General features: G+C 39.0%; 1 protein-coding gene across 1 annotated transcript in view; it reads left to right on the forward strand.

Annotated features, from left to right (window-relative positions):
- The first annotated feature begins 211 nt into the window (after positions 1-211).
- Positions 212-24,904, forward strand: part of LOC139716249 (uncharacterized) — a 43,210-nt gene continuing 18,517 nt past the window's right edge. The window contains exons 1-4 of the mRNA XM_071627815.1: positions 212-935; positions 3,565-3,776; positions 5,609-5,780; positions 10,618-10,727. Coding sequence (XP_071483916.1) covers positions 212-935; positions 3,565-3,776; positions 5,609-5,780; positions 10,618-10,727 — 1,218 coding nt within the window. The remainder of the gene's footprint in view (positions 936-3,564; positions 3,777-5,608; positions 5,781-10,617; positions 10,728-24,904) is intronic.

Consider the following 24,904-nt stretch of genomic DNA (forward strand, 5'->3'; position numbering starts at 1 on the left):
AACTTCTCTGCATGAGCTATTGATCTTGATTATCAAAATAAGGCTGATTGAAGACATTGTGCAAACAACCAGCTTTTCACTTCCATAACTAAATACGTACCATCACATTAATAACTCTCTTTCCAGATTTTAAGCACGGAAGATTTTGGAGCACCGGGTCAGAATTCACCTGCCCAAAATGACAAAGTGACAAGCCAGCAACTGACATATTATGACATCACCTATGACTGCAGTGAGCATGGGGAACCAACGATACTTTGACGTCTACCTTGACGATCCCAGCTCAACGGATGAGGATGAGTACATTGAGAATGCCCTGAGCAGACCGTTGATGTCGCCCAGGAGATATGGTCGCAGACATCTGCATCTGCCCACCCCCATGAGCACAGCCACACCCGACACAAAACTTCCAAAGCGGAGATCAGTGTGGTACTACAAACGGAAGAAGGACTGCCTGCAAGCTTTCTACATCATTATGGTGATAATGGTGATCATCATTTTTGGCTTGGTCCTGGTGCGCATCCTCAAAGACGCTGCACAGCATCGTCAGGAGAACAATGACAGCAGTGACGATTCTAGCCAACTTAGTACTTTCTCTTTTGGAGGTCTAGTCTTAGGCCAGACTTTCCCTGTGGTCAAACTATATCCGACAACAGTTCCACCTTTATATCCTGTGCCCACAGAAAGCAGACCCAGACCCCCGGTGCACGAGTCCGCCAATAAACCCGACTCTTTTGGGGAAGCGGATGGTGCAGTGCCCAATCAACAGCCTGTCGACATTGGGGACTCCCAAAGAACAGTACTACCATGCTCCAGGTACACCGTCCAGGAGGTGTGGGTGGAGAACCTGCCCCAGCTGATGACGGAGGCCGGTCTTCGTCTCTTGGATGTTAATGGAGATGACATCCAGGATGTAATCATTGGCTTTGCCACAGGTGTGCCACCTTTTTAATCAATGATTGTGATTAATGTCACCCTTACATGATTAATTACCCAACTTGATGAAGACTACACAACAGAACAAAACAATTCCAACAACACAAAATCAAATTGTTCATTAAATTATCATCCAAATGCATATCACTTTTCTTTAATATTGAAGATTTTATACAACTATTTCACAGACATAAAAAGGGAAGGGACATTTCTAGCATTGCAATATCATTCTATGTGTTTAAAAAAAAATCATAATTAAAGCAATTATTCATGACTGATTTAAGAATAAAAGTCCTGAGTTACAAAGCTGGTTCAAACAGTATCCTCACTGTAGGTGATGTGTGTAATGCATAAAATCAGTTGCTATAATCATAACACTTGAAGGTATATTGGTCAAACTTTCATGCCAATATTTTTTTTGCTTGAGGATAAATGCAGACAAGTAATGTTTTTGTTGACAGAAGTTGTGATCGTCTCAGTCAAATGAATAACTGTGTTGCAGTTTTTGTCGGAAGTCCAAAGTAGTTTTATGGTCAGTGTTTGTAAGTTCAAAAATGTAGGGGTTCCATCTCTTTTTTGTTAAAAACTCTTTATGTGCCATGGTGCAAACCCCATGTGTGTGCCACATTAACCCACTGAGGACAAGACCCGAGTATACTCGGGCAAGTGTCTATGGGAAATGCATGTTGTAGCGAAATCAGTCTGTCCTCAATGGGTTACTCTGAGACACCAATGTAGGCATGCTTTAGGAATTTTTTTTTTTTCAAATCTATATTCATAAGATGTTAACATTTGTAGAGTTGGGTTATCCTGGACGCGTAATGAGCAAAATTGTAAAGAAATGCCATGCTTTGCTTTGATGTGAATTGTAAGACAAATCTGTGATTTGTTTCTTTCCGTTAACCAAGTAGCTACATTATCGTATAGGCATGACTTTTGCACACAAAACAGCGACAGAGATTTAGAATTTACTCACAAATCAAGTAGGAATTGCACTGCTTGAAAATCAATTTCTACCTAAAATGCAAGCTACAAGTGTACATGTGACAGGAATAGAATCACGAGAAAACACTTTCATTGCAGTGTGGCATTTGGGGATTCATTGATAGATTTTCGGTGGGTTTGTGCATTTGAGCAGAATATGCGAACTTGGCACGCTGTCGACTGAGTAGGGCATGTGAATGTGGCACATAAAAAGTTAATAATGGATGTGATTTGGGTGAGTTTGACTCTAATTACTGCAGTCCTCAGGATAATTATAGAAGAGGAGGCCTTTAAGAACACTTCTCTTGCAGTTCAAGTTAAGTTTGTTTTCTCCATCTCAAACACAGTCAATAGCACATACATACCATTATATTGATGCTAATAAAATTACGATTTATATTGCACTATTTCCATTAATGAAATGCTCATGGGGCATAATTTATGTAAGACCACAAAGATGTAGATAAAGAAATGAGAAAATGCAAATACTGTGAAAAAATAAGTCTTCAACTTTTATAGCCTCAAATATAAACAGGGTAATGAAGAGAAAGAGATGTTCAAAATAAGTAATCAAAAAGCAAGGGACACTACATTTTTGATTAGAATTAAAGAAGTAGAACATTTAAGTTTAAAATCATTCAGGCATGGAAGTGAAGAAGTCTACACAAGAGAAGTTGTTTATTTTAAAATCAATCTAATTTTTATGCAGTGTACATTATGCTAATTTTTCGACTCTGTTTGTAGATGAATAATTACATGTATGGTGTTGGCTAGTTGTTGGTAGTGGTATCTCAGTGTGTTGTAAATAATCAGAGTATCTAAGAACTTGCAGAACGAAGAGTTGTATGAAATAATCATATGAGACCATTTATCTCAGCATTTAGTTCTTGTTTGAAAATATTGCTGCAAATGATAAAGTATATTATTTAATATTTAAGGGACAGAGATTTGTAGAAATTATTGGTTGATAATCAGCTTGGCAATATTCTAATTAGTAAATGTCCATCTCATCAAATTCAGTTCTCACTTATAAATGTCGTGATTTCACTCATGTATTCTAAGAGGATTGCAGCACTCTGCATTATGTGTTTTCATGTTACTGTAGTGAGTCCTTGGTAACTGACTGGAGTTGGTGGATTGATGCTAGAAGCTTGGATATGTAGGAAGCGTATGGAGGAGGAGGGGAGGGGTAAGAATTGCACCTGTGATGGGCTGGTATCACCCTCCAATGGGACAGGTGTCCTCCCCCTGTCCCACACTGATGTAGAATCTCTGGCCTGATGGGATGGCGTGGGACTCGTGTGGAATGAATCTTCTACCACTGATGATAATCTCTTGATCACCATTATCAACAGGGCCGGATCCAGGAATTCCGTAAAGGGGAGGTGCCTTTACAAAATTAAAGGGGGGGGGGGGGGTGCACGTCCCCCATTTCTTTCTTTTTATTTCTTTTGTTTTAACAAAAAATAAAGAGGGGGCGCGCACCCGGTGCGCCCCCCTCTAGATCTGCCACTGATCAATGTCTATCTTTTAACATGATTGATCTCTATCTCTTTAACTGATTGAACTAGATTTCGATGCTGAGATGTCTTTGCTTGTGTAGAACTAATGACGTCTTTCTCCTTTCTTACATTGTACCTGAAGATGTCAATGCTTACTTTGCTGATGAGTACCTCCTCTGCGCCATCTACTTTGGGGATCAGAGGCCGTGCTTTGGGGGCGCCCTTGCCCTGGATGGCATCACTGGGCAGGAGCTCTGGAGGCACTACACTAGCTCCGAGGTCTTCGCTCTCAACTGCAATGCCGACGTTACGGGAGATAAAGTCAACGACTGTGCCATATCCGGCAGAGCTGGGGTGGGTAATGAAGCTGCATGCATGAATTTGCAAGTACAGTTAACCTTGTTTAACCCATCAAAGACTAGTCCCGAGTATACTCGGGCAGGTGTCTATTGGAAATGCGTGTTTTAACATTATCAGCCTCATCCTCAACAGGTTAATTAAAGTCGACATTGGATAAATCGAATGTATTTGCAAGTCCTGTTCTCTCAATGTTCTAATTTTTATCCCTCATAAAGTGAATTTTATCTAAGTCAAAGCTACTTCCTACAGTCTAAATAGATTTGACTTAGGCAAGGCTGACTGTAGAAACAAATCAAATGACACATCTTCACTCTTTGAGGGTTTATGGTGTGGATGAGATTTTGCATTTACTTTGTTAGGTGTTAAAAACGTTTTTTTTTTCATTTCTAAAGCATTGCTAAATATTATTGGGATGATTCGATATCATGATTAATCCATTAGTTATAGTGTGTTTGCAGCAATAAGTTTCAAGAAATTTAAATCAACTGGATAGACTGAATGTTTATTTAATACCAGTGATGATATGTGCTAAGAATGAAAACTTTTTAAAGGAAGTTCCTTGTCTGCAGATCGCAGAATGCAAGTTAAAAGAAAAATTGAAAAGAGTAGCTTTGATCACCAAACACGGCCACCTTTGAAAGAAATGGGCTCTCAGTCTGCAAACATACAACAAAGAATTATAATCTTGGTGTACATTGTGTGAACTGTAATGCTTATTCTTTGTGCATGCACATGTTTAGATTCGTGCCTTTGGGTACATCACTGCACAGAACTGTTCAGTGTAGTCACTAAAAGCCATGGTAGTCATACACTTGTATACTCTCCCACTGCTAGAGCTGTTACACATCAGATTCAGTAGGTTTAGTCCTCCTCAGACCAGTTATGTCTGCTTTTCTTTCCTTTTTATCTCTCTTTTTTGTTAACCCAGCAAGCGTGCAATCTTATTACACACAGAGAAAAGACTCTCTTTATATATACTGCACGAACAAATTAAAAAGATAAGATTTTTACAACAACAGTGACCAAAAAAAAGATATGTATACCTCCCCCTTTAATACGATACAAGCTCCTGAAGAGGTGAAAAAGATTATATATGTCTTGGGGTCATTGGAGTGCAGAACAAAGAAGTGAAGCTGTGAAAAGCTCTTTTCATTCGCAGGGCGTGCATGGATGCCTTCACCTAATGGCATTATGTCCATGAAGCAGAGTTTTGAATAGAAAAGAACTGAATTGCCTCAGGTATTATGCCTGTATAAATGTGTGCACAAGTCATCAGCTCAGCACTACACAAATGAGTTACAATAATTTGTGTGTCATAACAGGCGTAATGGATCACAGCTCCATCACACTCTGATATTGAGTGAAAAATTACATAGAAACCACAATTTGTGTAGTTTTGTGCTGTATCTTTTTAATGCAAGTTTCCATCATTTATTGTTTCTTTTGTTGATTATACATTTCGTTGCAGAATTTAAAAAAAGCTTTTTAATTGCTAAAAGAGATGTACTGTAAGGTTATGCTGGAAATCCTTATGATATGCTTCGACAAAATCTGACACATGATCTTGAAACATGGTTGTCATTTCCATCTTCAGTTTCAGTTTCTGTATTTGATTTTGAAGGTTTTGGAAATGATCAATGGGACAAACAAATGAGGGTTGTTGAAGTACACACCAAATGGACTGGAGACAAGAAAGACTCCAAGAAAAAAAAAAGAGACAAAAGCTTATGCCAGAAGCAAATATGATACCATAAACTTGACATTTTATCTTGAAATATGGTTGTCATTTCCAGCCTCGATTTGATTTTCTATGTTTGATCTTGCAGGTTATGGAAATGATCAATGGGGCAACTGGAGAGGGTTTGTGGAAATACACGCCATCGGGCCCTAACGAGGCGGTGAGCAATTTCTACACAGCCCAGGTCATCCATGACATCGATGGCGATGGTGTAAGGGATCTTCTCAACATGCAGGGAGGGGATCCAGTCAGAAAACCAGGTGTGTGTTCATCTCCCCATCATTATCAACTTATCAACACCATCATTACCACCACCACCATAATCACTTATTGTCATCAGTCACCACCACCACCACCATCATCATCATCATCATCATCATCACTGTCTTCATCTTCATCATCATCATCAACAACAACCATAGTAGTGGGGTGGCTTAGTGACAAATATACTGATAATCGTGACACACCGGACAAAAGTGTAATTTTTTCCTCATACATTTGTATATATATGAGGATCAAAATTAGGGGGTGCTCCAAGAAATCCGCTAACAGAAAAAATGAGAAAATGCCCTTAATTTGTACATAACAATAATGTCTGAATTCAAAGACTATACACAGGGCATTCGCCAGGTTTCTGTACAATGCAATGCAATGTACATGGTTGCTAGTCTTAAAATTCAGACCCATAATACGACATATTATGTGCATGTTTACAGTAATACACCATTTTTACTGGTTTTCCTATGGTAACAGGTGGTTAGTCTGTGTTGAAGACCTGAGGGAGGTGTGTTGGAATAGTCCAGTTTTCTTAAGCACCTTTTCATTAAATAATTTGATATAATTTCTAGTAAAGGATTTTTTTAGTACTGTCTACCTCCTGTAGAGAAATGGCAAAGAGTGACATGTGACTCTGGCTCAGATACTTTAAATCTTGGGCAATGACTTAGCCAGGTGTAGGACTATGTCACAGCTCATTTTTTCTCCCAGAACTACTAGTTTACCAGTAGAAGAGCTGCATATTCCATTGAGAACTTAAGGTTTTGGGTATTGCCCTACATATTTCCTAACAAATTTAACCCGTTTCCTCCAAGATTGTGTGAATTCCATAGGTTTAGCGCAGGGATTACCTGGTTCCCGTAAGCAACTTTTATAGTCCGCACTTCCCCTCTTTATATGTTTCTTATTTCTTATGGGGGTTATTCAAATGTTTAAAAAGGTTAAAAGTTTGTTTTCATAGATGAAGTTGAATTTAGACAATTTGAATATTTTTGAAAATATATTGATATTTGTAATTTCACTCATAAAGACTTAAAGCGGTTTGAATATTTTTGGTCTGATAGCTATGTATAGACATGTTATTAAAAAGTAAAAGCAATGTTTGATTGGTTCACATTATCCAAAGAGGGTGGGATGTAGTTGGCTGGTGAACAAAGTCTATGGGGAGTTTAAAAAGTTGATAGAAATAAAACAAAATTGGCATAGAGCAGAATCTAAATCACAATATGATATGACAAAATTCCCGACCCCAAAGGCGGTTGATTCTATATATGATGCTTTATGTGAAAATACATTCCGCCCAAAATACATGTGATTGATAGGAGGGATAAGTATAGGACATTAAAAACAATATAGTTCAACTATTAACCCCATTAGTCCAGCAGCATAATGAAATGATTGTTAAGTTTTATCGCCTTGTCAATTGAAGATGATGTTACATAATGACAATTATCAAAGTCAGCTAGATCTACTAGTATATCAAGAAACCAAAAAGAAGGGGTGGGATGGGGTGGGGAGAGAAGAATGAAGTAAGTTATTAGTATAATCTGTAGTTTCGGTTTTCAGTATATTCATTTTAATTTCCTTAATTTCTGTTAGGTCATCATGGATTGGAGCATTTGTGTACTAGTAATCTGCCAGGAACAAACACAAGAAAAACTCAAAGGTCCTATATATACACTTTTGGGAGAGTGACTTGAAAAAAATGTTCAGGATATCACATTTTATGCATAATATGTGTAGGTCTGGGGGCATTTCATGAAGCATTTTGTCCGACAAGTTGTCGGACAAATTTGCTCTCTGCCAATCAGATGCAAGGATTTCTGTAGTTTGTAACAGTTTGTCAGAAAAATATCTGACGTGTCAGAAAAATATCTGACCAAACTGCTTCATGAAATGCCCCCCCCCCCCTGTTGTATCACAAGACATCCTACCATATACAGTTTTTGCAATCAAAGCAAACATATAAAGAGATATCAGTATTTTTCTCATTAAAGCATAAATGCGGACGGTTTAGTCTGGAAACATGTTATCATAGAAATATTGTTCACATTTTGTGTTATTAACAATACTTAACATTGATTATACAGATTCAATTTTACAGAGGTTCTTTCTATCCGTAACTCACACTTAAGAATAATTTTCAAGCACTAATTTTGGGTTTTTGCCTTTAACTTCACAAAAAGGAGGACTCAATGCATAAAAGGTGTATGCTTTATTTTTGGAAAATGTTGAGGAGATCAGGAAAATTATATATATTGATGTAGATTTTGGACCTGTAGGAGCAGTTGAAGCATTTTTAAGAAACAATGCCTTGTGGCATCGTTCTTATCATCAAAAATTAATAATGACAAACTCAAATGAAAATTGGAGGGGGGAAGAAAAGACGAACATATTAACATGAGACAGCTTGGTAAAGATTAAACGCTAAAATAGACAATGCAGCCTCTTTTCTCAGTTCATACTTATCCAGAGTGTGTGCTTTCTTTCCAGTACCGGTATTATCATTTAGATAGGTTAGGGGAATCCCTTTGAATTGTGTGATACATTATTTTAAAGCTTACAGTCTGCTCTTTCAGAATCTGTCCTTAAAGGACAAGTCCACCTTCATGCACACATGGATTCAGTGAATACAACAATATTAGTAGGACACATCACAGAAAGCTTGGAAAAAATCGTACAATCCGTTCAAAAGTTATGATTTTTTAAGGTATCTGCACAGTCGCGGCTGGATGAAAAGACTACCACAGTGTATGATGTCACATGCGCACATTCTAAGGAAAATAAAATGAGAATTTCACAAAACCATACTTTTTGAATAAAGTTCACATAGTTTCTTTGACTTGCTACGGACGTATGTCAAGGGTAATATTATTCCCCCTGCCTTCTGAAAGAGAAGTCGAGTGTCCTTTTGTAAGCGAAAATAATTTATGTTGAATTTTCTTTATTCATTCTTTATATCGTTGTACACATGTGACATTACAAGGTATAGTAGTCTTCTCATCCAGCCTCGACTGCATGAGCAGAAAGTTCAAAAATTCATAACTTTAGAACGGATTGTCCAATTTTCCTCAAACTCTCACTGATGTGTTCTACTATTGTTGCTGCATTCACTCAACCCACATGCTATAAAGGTGACAAATCTTTGTCTGGCGACTTTTTTGTTGATCAATTATACCAACCCTGATGGAAATCTCTTCAAATTCATAAGTTCTGAAGTCTCCTTTAAGTTTAACCAAAATCTATATATGTAGTTGCCATGGCAACATACCACTTAACACTAATGAAAAGTATTTCAAACCTCTATACATCCCGTCGATCAGTTGTACCTATTCAAATGGAATCTCTTCCAAACTGGAAAATAGCCTCCTGTAACTTACTTCAATTAAAAGCCCTAGTTTTGGGTTGCCATGGCAACGCACAAATTAACAATTATATTTGACCCCTGGTTTATACTCTTGGTACCTCCTATACAACGTTCATATCAAATTTTGTGAAAATTGAATCTTCCTACCTGGAGAAATAAACAAAAACATGATTTTTAGAAAAAGTTAATTGACCTTTGACCTTTGACCTTTGGAAAATTCACTCCAAATTCAATCAAAATATCAAAATATATCTTCAATCAAAATATATTTTCAATATTCTTCCTGCCAAGTTTCATCCAGATTGGATATTCCTGACCTGAGAAATAGCCAAAAAAACCTATTTCACAAATAAAGGTCATTGACCTTTGACCTCTGACCTCCTTCCCAGCATCAATTTTCTTGGAGCACCCTATTTTTTGAGAAGGTACATCATGAAGTACCTTTGGTGAAAAAATCATGCTTTTGTCCGCCGTGTCACGATAATTTCACTAAGCCACCCCACTATAGTTATTATCAAACTACAGTATCTAGCTTTCATCTTAATTCAAAATCTTTTTTTTTTTCTTGATCTTTATTTCAGGATTTTTTTCTTGATCTTTATTTCAGGATTTTTTCTTTCATAACCTTTCTCCAAGTTGTCTATTATTTATTTTGTGAAAGCTACCCTGGATGGGTTGACCAGTTATTCTAAGGTCCCCTGAGAATGTCTTGTTCCAGATCTAGTTGCGAGGTTTTCCCAGTAGTCTTTGACCAGACACTGATAACTTACGAGATTAGAAAGAATAAATCATGTTCATATTTTCTCTCTTTTTGATAAGGGTCAAAATATATATGCATTTTGACTGAAATCACATGGCTGCCAACATAGGAAAATAAAAATACATGTATGCCATGACGTCACTATTGTAACTAGCTTCAACAAAAAGAAGTTATGTGATTTAAGTGTAAAAAATGAAGCTGCCATCAAACTTGAATAATGTGATATTTGTTCACTTACGTACATTTGAAAAGCACAGTCAAAGGTCTATCTAACTCTAATACACTGATTTACCAATAGGCCTATAGTCAAATTGTCACATGTTAATTCATTCCTGGGGTCTTAGTAATAAACTTTTCTATTAATCTGTTCCTGATGAACAAACTCCAATACTTAATTGGAATCTGCCCTGCATGCATTAGTTGTTGCTATGTCAGGCAAGCCTTAGGTATAGCTTTCTGGTTGTGTAAACCAACCTTTATGTCAAAAATATATAAAATTTGAATGTGTTTTTAAAAATGGTCTATTGTCACAGTCTATTATTTCAGGTCATGTAGTGAAATGTGTGTCACGTAATGTCAAGGCACAAACACTAATTAATTGAAGTAGTTAAGTGGAACTTTAGCTTTATAAGAATTTCCAAGATTGAAGAGTTTGGTGAAGAAACTCAATAAATCATAATATTTTGTTCGACAGGAGGAAAAGTCAGGTACAGCGGCAAGCTGATGTTACTCAGCGGAGTGGATGGTCATGTGATCACATTGTCTCCTGTTCCAGACGGGATGGAGTCCTACTACTCACCCCAGGTATGAACTTTGACCCTGACTTCATGTTGCCATGACAACATTTGCCAGCAACCATCCAGTGTACTAATACAGCAGACATGGTTGGAACAACATTTTGGTTGTTACAGCGAAGTTCAAATTGACGTCCCAAACCTGTATCACATAAGTCTATGGTGCAAATTCCTGTTAGTTATAACAACATCCAGAGGTCTTGGGTTCAAATCCAGATGGAATCCCATTTTCTTTGCTCAATTTTCCGCTAATAAACATTTTGATATGATGCAACACTGAACACTGGCACTGGTCTGATGGTCCATGCAGGAGCAGTAAAATCACTGTCGGACCAGTAACTTCTTCACGAATTTACCTGTAAAACATTCAAAAACTGGGTGCCTACTGGTCCAACTGACAGGTTGGACCAGTGGAAAAAATGGGTTAGTATGCAGCCCTGTATAACAGAAAAAATTGCAGGTTCTGAGGATGTCTTTATATTGGGAGTATAGCATAATGTATGCACATTCATATAACCATATGGATATTTCGCTGAATACCTCACAACAAGATATTCTAAACATTTATATGCCTTCTGAGTTCATTTTGATATTGGATTCCAGTTTGCCGTTATGCCAGGCAAGCCTTGGTCAAGCTTTCTCTTCATCAACAAAAGCACTTGTTGAATTAAATGAGTGCACAAAGTAAAATATGTTACCAAACATATTCTATCCACTCAATTTGGTTTAGATCATCTGATATTTAAGCTTGGGTAGATAGTTTTAAGTTGAATTAGTAAGGGTTACCACGTCTGCCAGTGCACCAACTGCATGCCTACATCAATTAAACCCTCGGGTTCTGGACAACCACCCCTATCACAAGAACCTTCAAGCAACACAATACAATCATCATCATTCAACAACAAGTATAACAGTGAGTGCAGTTTTGATACCTAAGGCCCTGTTTTCCTCTAATTCAGCGTTTGATTGCTAGATCAGAATCAAGTGTGTCACATATTGGGTGTGAATGACTGCATCATAGTAGTATAAAAGTTATATTTATACAATCATAACATTGTTCTGGTATGCCTCGAAAATGAGAGATAACATTTTGATATGATGCAAGTTACTGTATTTGTATTTAATGATACTATTCTACTAGTATATGCCTCTAAAATGAGAGACATTATTTGATATGCATGTTCTGTGTCTCTAATTGCAAAATTTTACAGGTGTACCTTTAAAACAAGAGATATCATTTGATATTGTATGCAAGTTATATATGCTTTAATTATACCATTCTATAGGTATGCCTCTAAAGTGAGAGATATTATTTATTATATCCCTCATGTAAAGCTTCTTGCCATAGGATTGTACAGAGCACGAACATGGTGTAGTTTTACTAGCTAGCTACGAGCAGCTGGATGCGGTGCAATTGGTTACTAGCCAGCGGGATATAGTACTTTTGAGAATCCACGATCTGCACCCAATCGTGATCGTGTGATCGATATCTACATTTCTCACTTAAGAATGTACGCAGTGCGCGTAGTAGCGATACTTTTGAGCGACAGTCCTGTGCGTGGCTTGTAGCTAGCGCTAGCAGCGCTTATTACAGAAATCTGTGGTGCGATGGCGGCGTGTGTGTGTGTGTATTCGTTAGTGTGATCAATGCAGTTCAGCTCATTATTGACAAAGTGACTGCGCTTCAAGTAACGGAGGAATGATTGCAGCATAAGGACACCATATCAGATCAGGAACGAATTAGGAATAAACTAAAAGCAATTTTGAAGCTGATGTGGGTAACCAAGCCGCTTTAGACCTACTTCTAACGTAGTCCTGGACCTCCTCGATCTTTCGGAGTTCTGCACGCTGTAGTGTAGCTCGTGTGTAGAACCAACCGTGTCGTTCGCTACGTGCTGCACGCACTGCTGCTGCTGTACTGCTACGGCCTTACGTTAGATTTAACGTCAGGAAACCTGCACATTTTTCCAAAAGGGAACCATCATCACTCTAGTAAAATGCTCGAGAGGGATATAAAACAAATATCGACTGCTTTCTTTCGGGCCATGGTAAAACTATTTGACCTCGGTGATTTCTCAACAGTGCCATGTCCCTCGACTTCGTCTCGGGACATAGCACTGTTGAGAAATCACCTCGGTGCAAATAGTTTTACCATCTCCCTCTGCAGCAGTCGCTATTTGTATAATATGCATTTCTCATGGTCCAGAAAACTATTTTTAGATTTACGAACCAAATCTAATGATTAAGATTCCTATAATCTCTCATAGACATAACCATGACATTGGCATATAGACACATATTAACCCATTGAGGATGAGTCCCGAGTATACTCGGGCAAGTGTCTATAGGAAATGCTGTATACGCCATATATTTTGCGAGTCTAAATTTTCGCGAATTGAGACTTCCCGACGATTTCGCAAGTGGTCAAATTCGCGATCGTGGAGTCCTGTACTGAACGAAGAAATGTGTACGCGTAGGTCACATTCATATGGGGATCAGAGTCAATATTTTTGTTTTAAATTTTGCGAATAGCAGCTGACTCGCGAAATTCGTGAAAATAAAAACCTTGCGAAATATTCGGCGTATACAGTACGTGTTGTAGCAAATCAGTCCGTCCTAAACAGGTTAACTGAGTCATGAGGTTTTAGGGCCTATCTCTCCGCAATGACAGTGTGGTCAATACACCTGTAAACACAGTGGGCCTATAATACTGCCCTACTTTGGCAGAAGGAGGCAAGTGATGTTTTTACGGATATTGACTTTTTTTTATTGATTTGGCATATTTGAAGCATGCTCTATTTAACTGAAAAATCCAAAAGTCACTTGCTTCCTTTTGCCAAAGTGTAGGGCAGTAATACTGCATTGGGATTATGCCAACGAACCATAGGCCATCACACTTTTGTGTCCAATATGCAGAGGGTATCAGATCATTTCAAAATTCTTGCATTTTTTTAATTTTTTTTTTCTGAGATTGTGGGAAAAATCAGCTAGCCTATATATATGATAGGTGTTTCACATGATTGATTATGGGTAGAGGGGATTTGACCAAGTGTATGAAGTATTCAGCTGAAAAGAATTGTATGAAGAAATCTGTGTGTAGGCGATACAAAAGCCCTGACCTATACAATCTACAGATTATATTACTCAGCAAAGCCTCTTGCCACGCTCACTGTACCACAGACAGATCACAGAATTCAACTCTGCAACCCTTTTGTGACAAGCTATGGAAGAAAAGGGGCTGCTGAATCCATCCCCAGTGTGTGCATATTGTATGCCTGAACCTAGCTCCAAGCTCCAATAGAGCTTGGCTTCTCTGAAATCTCGGCCCAATAATACACCATGGGTGAACTTTGTATTATACTCATTCAAATACACGACAAAAGACCCACAGTAAGGGGCCTAAAGGAGGCATTAAAGTCACTCGCTTGTTGGAAATATAAAGGGAAAGAAAAAAAGAAATCACTCATGTAAATCAGGGGGCCACTATGGCAGTATTTGCAGTATATATAGTATGTGACCGTTCATCACAAAACCAACAAAAAGTTGTGCCACTTGATTTTAGGTGAGGACTCAAAAAAGGTGAAATGGGTCAGCCTAGTCAATCTTGAATTTTTCATATTTTCTGAGAGATCTATTCTTCTTCTATGTACATTATTTGTAAGTTTGAGGTTATAAAACAAACAGGAAAAGTGTGTTTTTTAGCAGTTTTTTCTAGATTTTTTTTTTTTCTGGAGCACTTTCCGTACAATAGTGTGATTATGTATGTCTTGGAGGCCCCTTTTCATTTCTAAAAATCCTTTATACACTCTTCACTTTGAACTCTAATAACTTTTGAAAGGATGGTGCTATTGCTTTGAAAGTTAGTATTAATTATCAAAAGTATGTGTTAATAGAGTGCAATAAATTTCAGATTAATATGATAATCCCTTCACCGTTGTTGCTATGGTGGTTAACATCCTGTTTTCTTTCTCAATCATTGCACAGCTAGCATGGCTTGGTAAGGATAAAAGCGCTTGAAATGAAATGGCCTGTACAGTGTACATACTTCCAAGCCTCTTTTCTCAGTTCACACTTTGCCGGAGTGTGTGCTTTCTTTCCAATATTTAGATAGGCTAGGAGAGTCCATTTGAACTGAGTTACACATTTAAAAGCTGACAGTCTTCTCTTTCAGAATCTGCCCTTAACTAAAAATCCATGTTTGGCGACTTTTTCTTGGTTTTGAGATGCAGGGTCACATATTGACTCAGCGTGACTTTAAGTGTCTTTTCCCTGACAGAATCAAATTCTCCTACTGGTCAGCTCTCATCGGTGTTCTGGGGATAGTATTACAAAAATGAATCTTTTTGGAAGTATCTGATAGCCTGCTGCTAACAAAGTCCCTTTTCCCTCAGAATAGAAAAGAAAAATAGACAAATGAAAACCAAACCTCGTGATCACATCGATAGAAGAATGTGACGCATAGCGGGAGAAGTAGCTCATCAACAGCTTAACCCACTGAGAACGGACTGATTTTGCTACTGATTTTACACGCATTTCCCATAGACACCTGCCCGAGTATACTCGGGACTCGTCTTCAACGGATTAAGATGTAGCCAAGTCTTGCTTTAGACCATTTAGTACAAGGCAACCGTGATCCCTGACAACTCCATGCATCATATTATATTGAATGATTAATAAGTCTGTGGAGGACACTTTTCCTATCAGTTTTGGATCTTAATTTTGACCTCTAGAGTTATTGAGTGGAAATCAGCAGGTAATGAGAATAGCAATCAGAGTAGAATTTTGCACATATCACATGCAAAAAATGATGATAATACAATCAGGGGCAAAGTTAATTCAGGTATGTGCATACTAAGGAAAGGATTGGCTACAGAAATTCTGTTCTTGAATTGCCAGAAGGACTGTGGTTCATTCACTGTGGTCAAATGTTCAGAAAAAGAGCTTGCAAACCATCCAAAAGAACATACAATATGTCCCCCCCCAAAAAAAAAAAGAAGAACTACAATCAGATTTTCGCATTGATAACTTCTGATATGAATGAACTGTCTATAAAATGCTACTTCAGAGTCTTAAAACATAACATCTGAGCTCGATTTTTCAGAAGACCCCATTAAATTTGGTTGAGTGGTCATAGAGAAATATGGATTGTTGTAAAGCATGTCATGGGTCTGATTCTTTCAAGTTTAGTACTTGGATGTTCTTGGAACTGCATATTGATGTGTGAACCCAATGGACAGAACTTGGAGGGAAGGGATTTCTGCCATACGCACTACAAAACTCTTCATTTCTCTTTGACCACTGAAGCAAATCGAATGGGGTTTTCTGCAAGATATAGGTAATAAGTTATAGTTGTGTACCCTGGAATTGTGTTTGGATTGATTCACTATTTTTAAAGTTATAAGATGGCAGAGGGTCCTGTTGTATTTTTTTTTGACATACAGTACATATTAATAGCCCATGATGTGGTCCTTGCCCACAGACAGTCATGCACAGTATCAAGATTTTTTTTTCACTCCATGCAGTTTGCTATTAAAAAGTCTCAAGTTCTGTACAAGAGTGGTCCAACACGTTTTGCGAGCTGAAGGCTACTATCGTTAGGCACACAATGACCAGTGGGAGAAGTTGACCATTGGGAAGACAACAAACTGTTACTCTGCAATTTAATACTTTGGACTGCGACTACGTGACTCAAAGGCTTTACAGGGGATATCTCGTGGTTCTCTTTTCTGCTTGATGGATTCTTTGATTCTAATGCCACCTGTGACCTCGATGATACTGCTCTTTAAGTGGAACAATTGTTGCACCAAAACAAGCTTACTGCTAGCTGTCTGCAGAGTTCTTTTGATCTGGTATTTTTGAAATCCTCTGACCACACCACTCTGCTGTTCGTTGAGCCTTCAGACTGTATTCCTTGCGACAAGCAAGTAAAGTGATTGTGATCTTTTTACACACATGTGTAGCAAGGGTTGCACCCGTTTTTTATGTTAACCTTGCATAAAACTCACTTTTTTACAGGTGGAGATAATTTCCTTTCTGGAAGAATAATAGAAACTTGCTGTTGTGCATATCAAGGGCAAACTACAGAACAGAGTGATTAAATCAGCATAGGGATATGAGCCATTGATGTCAGTTGATATTCATTGCTTTGAAGTTTGGTGATGTTCTTTACCACCACTTGACACCCTCTCTCCCTCCCTTTCTCTCCCCCTGTAGTATCGCAAGTGTTATTTGTTTAATTTGTTTTGTTGTTTTTAACGATACCATACCATGTATGCACACGACCCAGTCATGTATGCACACGACTCCGTAATGTATCGCTATGTTCAGTAGAAGCTAACAACATGGAGACCGTGTTTGGTCAGTCACAGTAAACGTGAACCACAAATTCAGCTGATGTGTGATCAGTGTTGTTTATTGTGAACATTCAAACATTATATTGGCGACGAGCAGAGTGAGGATGAATCTTCCACAGTTTGAGCGATTTTCTGTGCACGATGAGCCGGCAACTGTTGGAAAACGATGGGCAAAGTACGTCAAAAGACTGGATAATTTGTTCACGGCATTTGCTGTTACAGATGCCAAGCAGCAACGAGCGCTTCTCCTCCACTACGCTGGGCCGGAGGTTTCAGATATTTTTGACACGTTACCTAATACAGGTGAGAACTATGAATCAGCCAAAGCAGCACTTGGAAAGCATTTCTGTCCATCAGTAAACGTTGAATACGAACGTTTTGTGTTCAGGCAGTGTAGACAAACTGAAGATGAGACTGTTGATCAGTATTGCCACAGATTACAAAAACTCGCAGTTTCATGTGAATTTGCCGACAACAATGCTGAAATTAAGTCGCAGATTATTCTTGGATGTCGGTCACAAAAGCTACGCCGACATGCATTGCGTGATACAATCTCGCTGGACAAACTCCTTAGTACAGCACGGGCATATGAGCAAGCAGATCGCCATGCTGCAGTAATGGAAGGTGCAGAAGCTACCGCTACAACCGTCCAAGCAGTCGGGACTCGTAGTCGTACTCGCCCAGTGCACCACCAGAGACAGTCACAACAACAACATGCAGCAAAGACTGAACACTGTACATGCCGCAACTGTGGAGGTGTGTTTCCACACCGGAACAAACCTTGTCCAGCCAAGGGCCAGACATGTCATGCGTGTGGTAAGCAAAATCATTTTGCTAAGTACTGTTTGACTAGTAAGAAGAACAAAGGTAACGTTGCTAAGCATGTCCAAGCTACTACCACCATCAGCAGTGATACAAACCCCCCATCCATGACTACAGACCCAGAACCTCCCAGTCATGCCAGTACAGGCCAGTATGAACACTACCAGTTTCATATCGAGGCAAAGCCACTGCCTAAACCGATTGTAACTGTACACGTCAACGACACCCCCATCAGTGCTGTCATCGATACAGGGGCATCGGTCATGATGATGTCTCAGCGGACATTCACACAGCTCAGGCCGCAGCCACCTTTGGTTGCGCATTCTATTCCTGTGTATGGATATGGCAATTCAACTCCCCTTCATGTTAAAGGTACCTTCACAGCAACGATCAGCTACAAGTCGTCATCTGCTACCACTGAAGTTTATGTTACCTCCCACGATGGTGACACGCTATTGAACTTTGCAACGGCCACTGCACTCGGTCTTGTAGAACTCGCATATGCCACATCATCTGCTTCGCCTAAGTCGGTCTATCCAGATCGTTTTACTGGCATAGGCAAACTGAACAACTATCGCTATCACATACAGGCGGACACATCAGTAACTCCTACAGCCATTCCTCATCGTCGAATCCCGTTCCACATGCGCGATAAAGTGGTACAGGAGCTTGATCGATTGTTGGAGAACGATATCATCGAGAAGGTCGAGAACTCGCCAACGCCGTGGGTCTCGCCCATCACAGTCGTACCCAAGCGTAATAGCGAGGCCATTCGCATCTGCGTTGATATGAGAAATGTCAACACCGCCATCAAACGCGAACGTCACATCATTCCAACTGTTGATGATCTTATCGCAGCCCTCAATGGAGCAACAACATTCAGCACGTTAGACTTAAATTCAGGTTATCACCAAATAGAGCTTGATGAAGAGTCGCGTCAGTACACAGTCTTTTCTACACATGTTGGGCTGTTCCGGTACAAACGTCTCAATTTCGGTCTTTGTTCGGCGGCCGAGGTTTTTCAGCACGCAATACAGTCTACTTTTCAGGACCTACCAGGTGTGCTGAATATCAGTGATGATCTCCTTGTTTTCGGTCGCAGTCAAGCAGAACATGACGCCCGACTTGATGCTGTCATGCAACGTCTTCGCAAGGTGAACTTGACTCTCAACCCCGCAAAGTGTGTCTTTAGCACAGATCGCGTAGTGTACTTTGGGCATGTCTTCACGGCCAATGGTATCAGCCCTGATCCGCGAAAGGTTGACGCAATCAACGCTGTCACAGAGCCACAGAACGTCTCAGAGGTGCGCAGTTTTCTAGGCATGGTGACATACTGTGCTCGTTTCATTCCAGACCTTGCGTCCATCTCTGCTCCTCTACGACAACTAACAAAGGCTGACGTGCCATGGTCTTGGGGACCATCTCAAACATCAGCCTTCAATCGCATCAAGGAACTTGTCTCCAAACATTGTACTATGGGCTATTTCAACCCAGCAAATCCCACAGAGGTTATCGTGGATGCAGGCCCCCTTGGCCTTGGGGCCATTCTTGTCCAGCATGACTCGCGAACACAGTCGGTCATCCCTATCGCACTGGCTAGTCGGTCATTGACGCCAACAGAGCAACGCTATTCGCAAACAGAAAGGGAGGCACTTGCCATAACATGGGCTGTCAGACACTTCCACATTTATCTGTACGGTGGATCATTTGTTGTTACCACAGATCACAAGCCACTGTTGGCAATGTTCAACAACGCCAATTCACAGCCACCCATACGCATAGAACGCTGGTTATTGCGGCTCCAAGCGTACAACTTCCAGGTCCAATACCATCCTGGAAAACTGAACCCAGCTGACTATATGTCGCGTCACCCACGTATCGCCCAGAGCACAGGATCATCAGCAGAAGAAGAAATCGCTGAACAACAAGTCTCGTTCATTGCAGCACACGCGATTCCCAAGACGGTCACGTATGAGGACTTAGTATCTGCAACAAGCACAGATGATGTCCTTCAAAACTGTATTCGTGCCATCCAGAAGGACAGCTGGAGTGACCTAGCGTCTGCGGATGCGTCATTACAGTCTGAATATAGAAGCCTGCATGAAGTACGAGATCAACTCACAGTATCGGATGGCGGTAGCATGCTTCTTCGTGATCATCGTATCGTCATCCCACGCTCTCTTCGACAGCGTATCATTGACATAGCACACGAGGGCCATCAAGGCATAACCAAGACAAAGGCTCTGTTGCGTGAGAAGGTGTGGTTCCCTTCCATAGATCGTATGACTGAACACACAGTTCGCGATTGTTTGTCTTGTCAGATGAATACAGTTGAGCATGCCAAGGAACCCCTTAGAATGACTGAGCTTCCGCAACAACCTTGGACAGAAGTCAGCGTAGACTTCGCCGACCTTCCTAGCGGTGACCACATGTTAGTCGTCATTGATGATTACTCGCGTTTCGTTGAGGTAGAGATTGTTTCCTCTACTGCAGCAAGTCTGGTCATTCCGAAACTTGACCGGATCTTCTCAAGCTTTGGAGTTCCCACTGTGGTCCGTACTGATAACGGCCCACCGTTCAACGGAGCGGAATTCAGCCAGTTTGCCCACTATTTGGGGTTCAGACACAGGAAAGTTACACCGCGTTGGCCTCAAGCAAATGGTGAGGTCGAACGATTCATGAAGACACTCAAGAAAGTCTATCGCTGTGCTATCGCGGAACACAAATGTTGGAAGCAAGAAATATACAAGTTCTTGCGTAACTATCGTGCAACACCACACTCTACTACAGGGGTCCCCCCAGCGACCCTTCTCTTCGGACGACCGCTACGCACGCGTCTTCCAGAAGCACCATCCCAACAGCATCGCATTGACCTCGATGCTTCTGTTCGCGATCGCGATGGAGACAAGAAACAACGCATGAAGAACTATGCAGACAGCCGCGGCAAGACTCAAACATCTCAAATCGCAGTTGGCGATACGGTGCTTGTTCGTAGAGATGGAATAGTTCCAAAGCACCAGTCGCCATATCTTCCGCAGCCATACAAAGTTGTGAGAAAGCGTGGATCTCGCATTACAGTTCGTTGTGCCAATCATTACATCACACGCAACTGTTCGCGTTTCAAGCTGTATAGCGGTTCAGTCCCTTCCAATCGTCATGATGATGATGATGACATCGAAACTGATATTGCTCCAAACGCACGTGATGTTCCATTGCCAGCAGGTCATTCACCACCTGCTGTACCACGGCGCAATCCCCGTCGCGAGCGCCGTCCTCCATTACGCTTTCGTGATTTTGTGTATTGACTTTTTGTCAAAAAGTGAAATAACGCTTACCTGATGATACAAAATTGACACTAAGAAGACAAAAGTGTATTCTACTGCTTATTCAAATTGTTTTTTTTTTTTCGATGATTTTGAAAGTGTCTAAGAGTGGCAGACACATAACGAGATGATTTTTAACTTTGTTTGATTTTTATGTTACTCCACAATCATATTTTGTATAAATTGTGTATATGTCACGAAAATCACAATTCGGATGACATTGTGTGACCAACCATTTTTATTTTTTTGAAGTATGTTTACCAGAACATATAGTCACATTTTTTTTATTGACAGACCACATTATTGCAAAAGTTATCATTGACAGTATAATATTGAAAAAGAGTAATGTGTTTCACTGAATGGATATTAAGATGTGCATAAAGCAACTATGCAAGTTTATTTTTCTTCACACAGTTATAAAGCAACTCGGTGTTAGTCCACTCATAGTGATGATAATAACCTAACCACCTTTCACATTGCGTTTTGTTATTTTTTCAGAAGGTGTACCCATACTGTGATTTTTTTTTGCGTACTGTTATACATGTAGATGAAAAGTTTATTGGCAGTACAGCCATATATTATTTCTGTCAGTCACTCATATCAGAGACCAGATGTATTGTACATGCATGGATTTTCATATCTTGTGGGTTTCCATCATTATACTAGTGAATGATATATGGATTGTTATGTGCCAAACGGTTTTAAATAGTTTTCCAGTGTTCATGGTTCTTACGTTACATTTGTCAACTTGACAAAGAAATTTCATCTGTGTTTTGTAAGGTCAGTAGATTAGATGACAAATACCTGTTTTGTATGATTAAAAAAAAAAAAAAAAAAAAAGGAAGGAGAAGTAGCAGAGAACTATACTATGAGTGAAAGGATAAAGGTCCCACTGTAAAATTAGCTGGTGATATGTTTTATTAGAAAACATAAGCGAAAGTTAGCTGGTGATATGTTTTATTTGGAGTTTTGAAAGAAACCTGTTCATGCAGCCTTGAGTTTGCATGAGGTTGACTTTTGTATTGTGCATTGTTACTAAGATTTAAAGGAAGAAAACACAGTTCAGTGAGACTCAAGTTAAAAAAAAAATTATTTATGGTGTATGTGTATTCAAAATACATATTTGGTAATGAACACATATAAAAAGAAAAATAATGACAGGTTGGATGTTTTGATCAGCAGTTTTGGTTTATTTTTGAAAGTGTGTTGCCATTAATTACAAAGAAAAAATTATTTGGGTTTTGGTAACTAAATCTGTTGAGTACACTCTGGCAATTAAGGAGTCACAAATAATAGTCAGTTGCTCCTTAGCTAAATTCCTTTTTATAATAAGGTTTAACATTTTATCCAAGGTGAGGAGGAATGTAGTATCGCAAGTGTTATTTGTTTAATTTGTTTTGTTGTTTTTAACGATACCATACCATGTATGCACACGACCCAGTCATGTATGCACACGACTCCGTAATGTATCGCTATGTTCAGTAGAAGCTAACAACATGGAGACCGTGTTTGGTCAGTCACAGTAAACGTGAACCACAAATTCAGCTGATGTGTGATCAGTGTTGTTTATTGTGAACATTCAAACATTATACCCCCCCTCTCTCTCTCTCTCTCTCTCTGTATCTACCTACCTATCTATCTATCTATCTATCTATCTATCTATCTATCTATCTATCTGTCTGTTGCTAGTCTATATCTGTCTTTCTTTTCTGTTAGTTTATCTCTATCTATCTATCTATCTATCTATCTATCTATCTATCTGTCTGTCTGTCTGTCTGTCTGTCTGTCTGTCTGTCACTAGTCTATATCTTTCTTTTCTGTTAGTTTATCTATCTATCTATCTATCTATCTATCTATCTATGTCTGTCTGTTGCTAGTCTATACATATCTTTCTTTTCTGTTAGTTTATCTATCTACTGTAAAATGAGAAATGTTCGCGTGCATTTTAATTTCGCGAATTTAGCGAGCGTGAAGATTTGTGAAATTAAAATGCATGCGAAAGTTCTTTTGTACACTATATGCACTGAATGTCAGTGGCAGTTCGCGAAAATTTCATGCCGTGAATATATCATGTTTTACAGTATATATCTGTCTATCTATCTAGCTATCTATCTATCTATCTATCTATCTATCTATCTGTCTGTTGCTAGTCTATATCTGTCTTTCTTTTCTGTTAGTTTATCTATCTCTATCTATCTATCTATCTATCTATCTGTCTGTCTGTCTGTCTGTCTGTCACTAGTCTATATCTTTCTTTTCTGTTAGTTTATCTATCTAGATCTATCTATCTATCTATCTATCTATCTATCTATCTATCTATCTATCTATCTATCAATCTGTGTATCTATCAATATCTATCTATCTATCTATATGAGTATTTATCAAGATCTCTCTGTCTATCTATCAGTCTATCTATATCCATCCATTTTCTATCTATCTATATCTACTCATCCATCTTTCTATCCATCTATCAGCATTAAGATATCTATCTTTCCATTGAAATTGATCTGTAATATATCTATCTGTCTATTCATCTACAGAATCTACAAACTATAACTGCATGTGTATATATGCTTATAGTTCACAGGACCAGACTTCAGTTATTAGTATAATATCATTCATGGTAGAGTGAGATGAAAAGAATAGAGTATGATTAATAACCACTATGCATGTGACATGAATATACAGTGGTTGTAAAGAGTTTGTTGCACTGTTAACATGACTCAGATTGTTTTCAGAAGCTACAGAACAAAATAGGAATGACATATTTAATATTTATGCCAATACAGAAAGAAAGAATGAGAGAAGGGTATGAAGAAATACATCACATATAATGCCAGTACTAAAACAATGACATCAACAACAACAATATTACAATCATTTTTTATGTTGACTAAAAGCATTTTCGGCTTTTGTTGTGCAGGATAGCTATTTAGGTTGTTAGAAGCCTGTATGCGTCAACTTTTATCATGCTTATTAGTTGCATGGTGTGCAATGAGCTTTTTCACAGTATTCACAATGGCGTAAACACCAGGGGAAATTGTATTGTAGGGCAGTGACGTGCAACGGTACTGTTGAGCTGAAATGGTGATGTATGGTGCGTGAAAAATGACAATACCCATTAAATTTTTGCTATAATGAACAATTACACTTCTCCATTGATGCATTATGGCACTCTTTAATAGCCAGTGGGGGCCCACAGGGGACTGTATCAATGGCATACAAAGTTTCTCCTGAGAAAAGTGATCTTAAAAAGAACAAATTTGTTCTTTGATTCTTTTGCCATATTAAGGACAAGAGTTTTTCATCCACAGATGCACGTCAAGGGTGACATTAATTGTTCTCTGTCATGCATACTGCTGCTGTATGCTTTTCACATTTTAGAAACTCAATTTTATTACTTGACTGACTTGCTGCAGATGTAATCTTGGAGATATATCAAATAGTACTGTACAAACATACTGTCGTCCATAAAATTGCAGGCATGTATAGTTCTATTCTTTTGGCCCAAAGAGAAAAATTAATGGCGTGAAATTTTATATGTGAAGAGTTTTATTGCAAAACGAGGTAATTCCATTCTTGTTAAGTGGAGATATTTGTGATTAAAACTGCTGAAAAACAAAGGATAAGAAAATACATGATATTTTTCACCATAACTTATAGAATATTCCTTGCTATGTCGCAAGTGA

The sequence above is a fragment of the Diadema antillarum genome, unplaced genomic scaffold (assembly GCF_040938485.1).
Source record: "Diadema antillarum isolate AM-2024a unplaced genomic scaffold, OU_Dant_1.0 scf00000063, whole genome shotgun sequence".
Taxonomy (NCBI): domain Eukaryota; kingdom Metazoa; phylum Echinodermata; class Echinoidea; order Diadematoida; family Diadematidae; genus Diadema; species Diadema antillarum.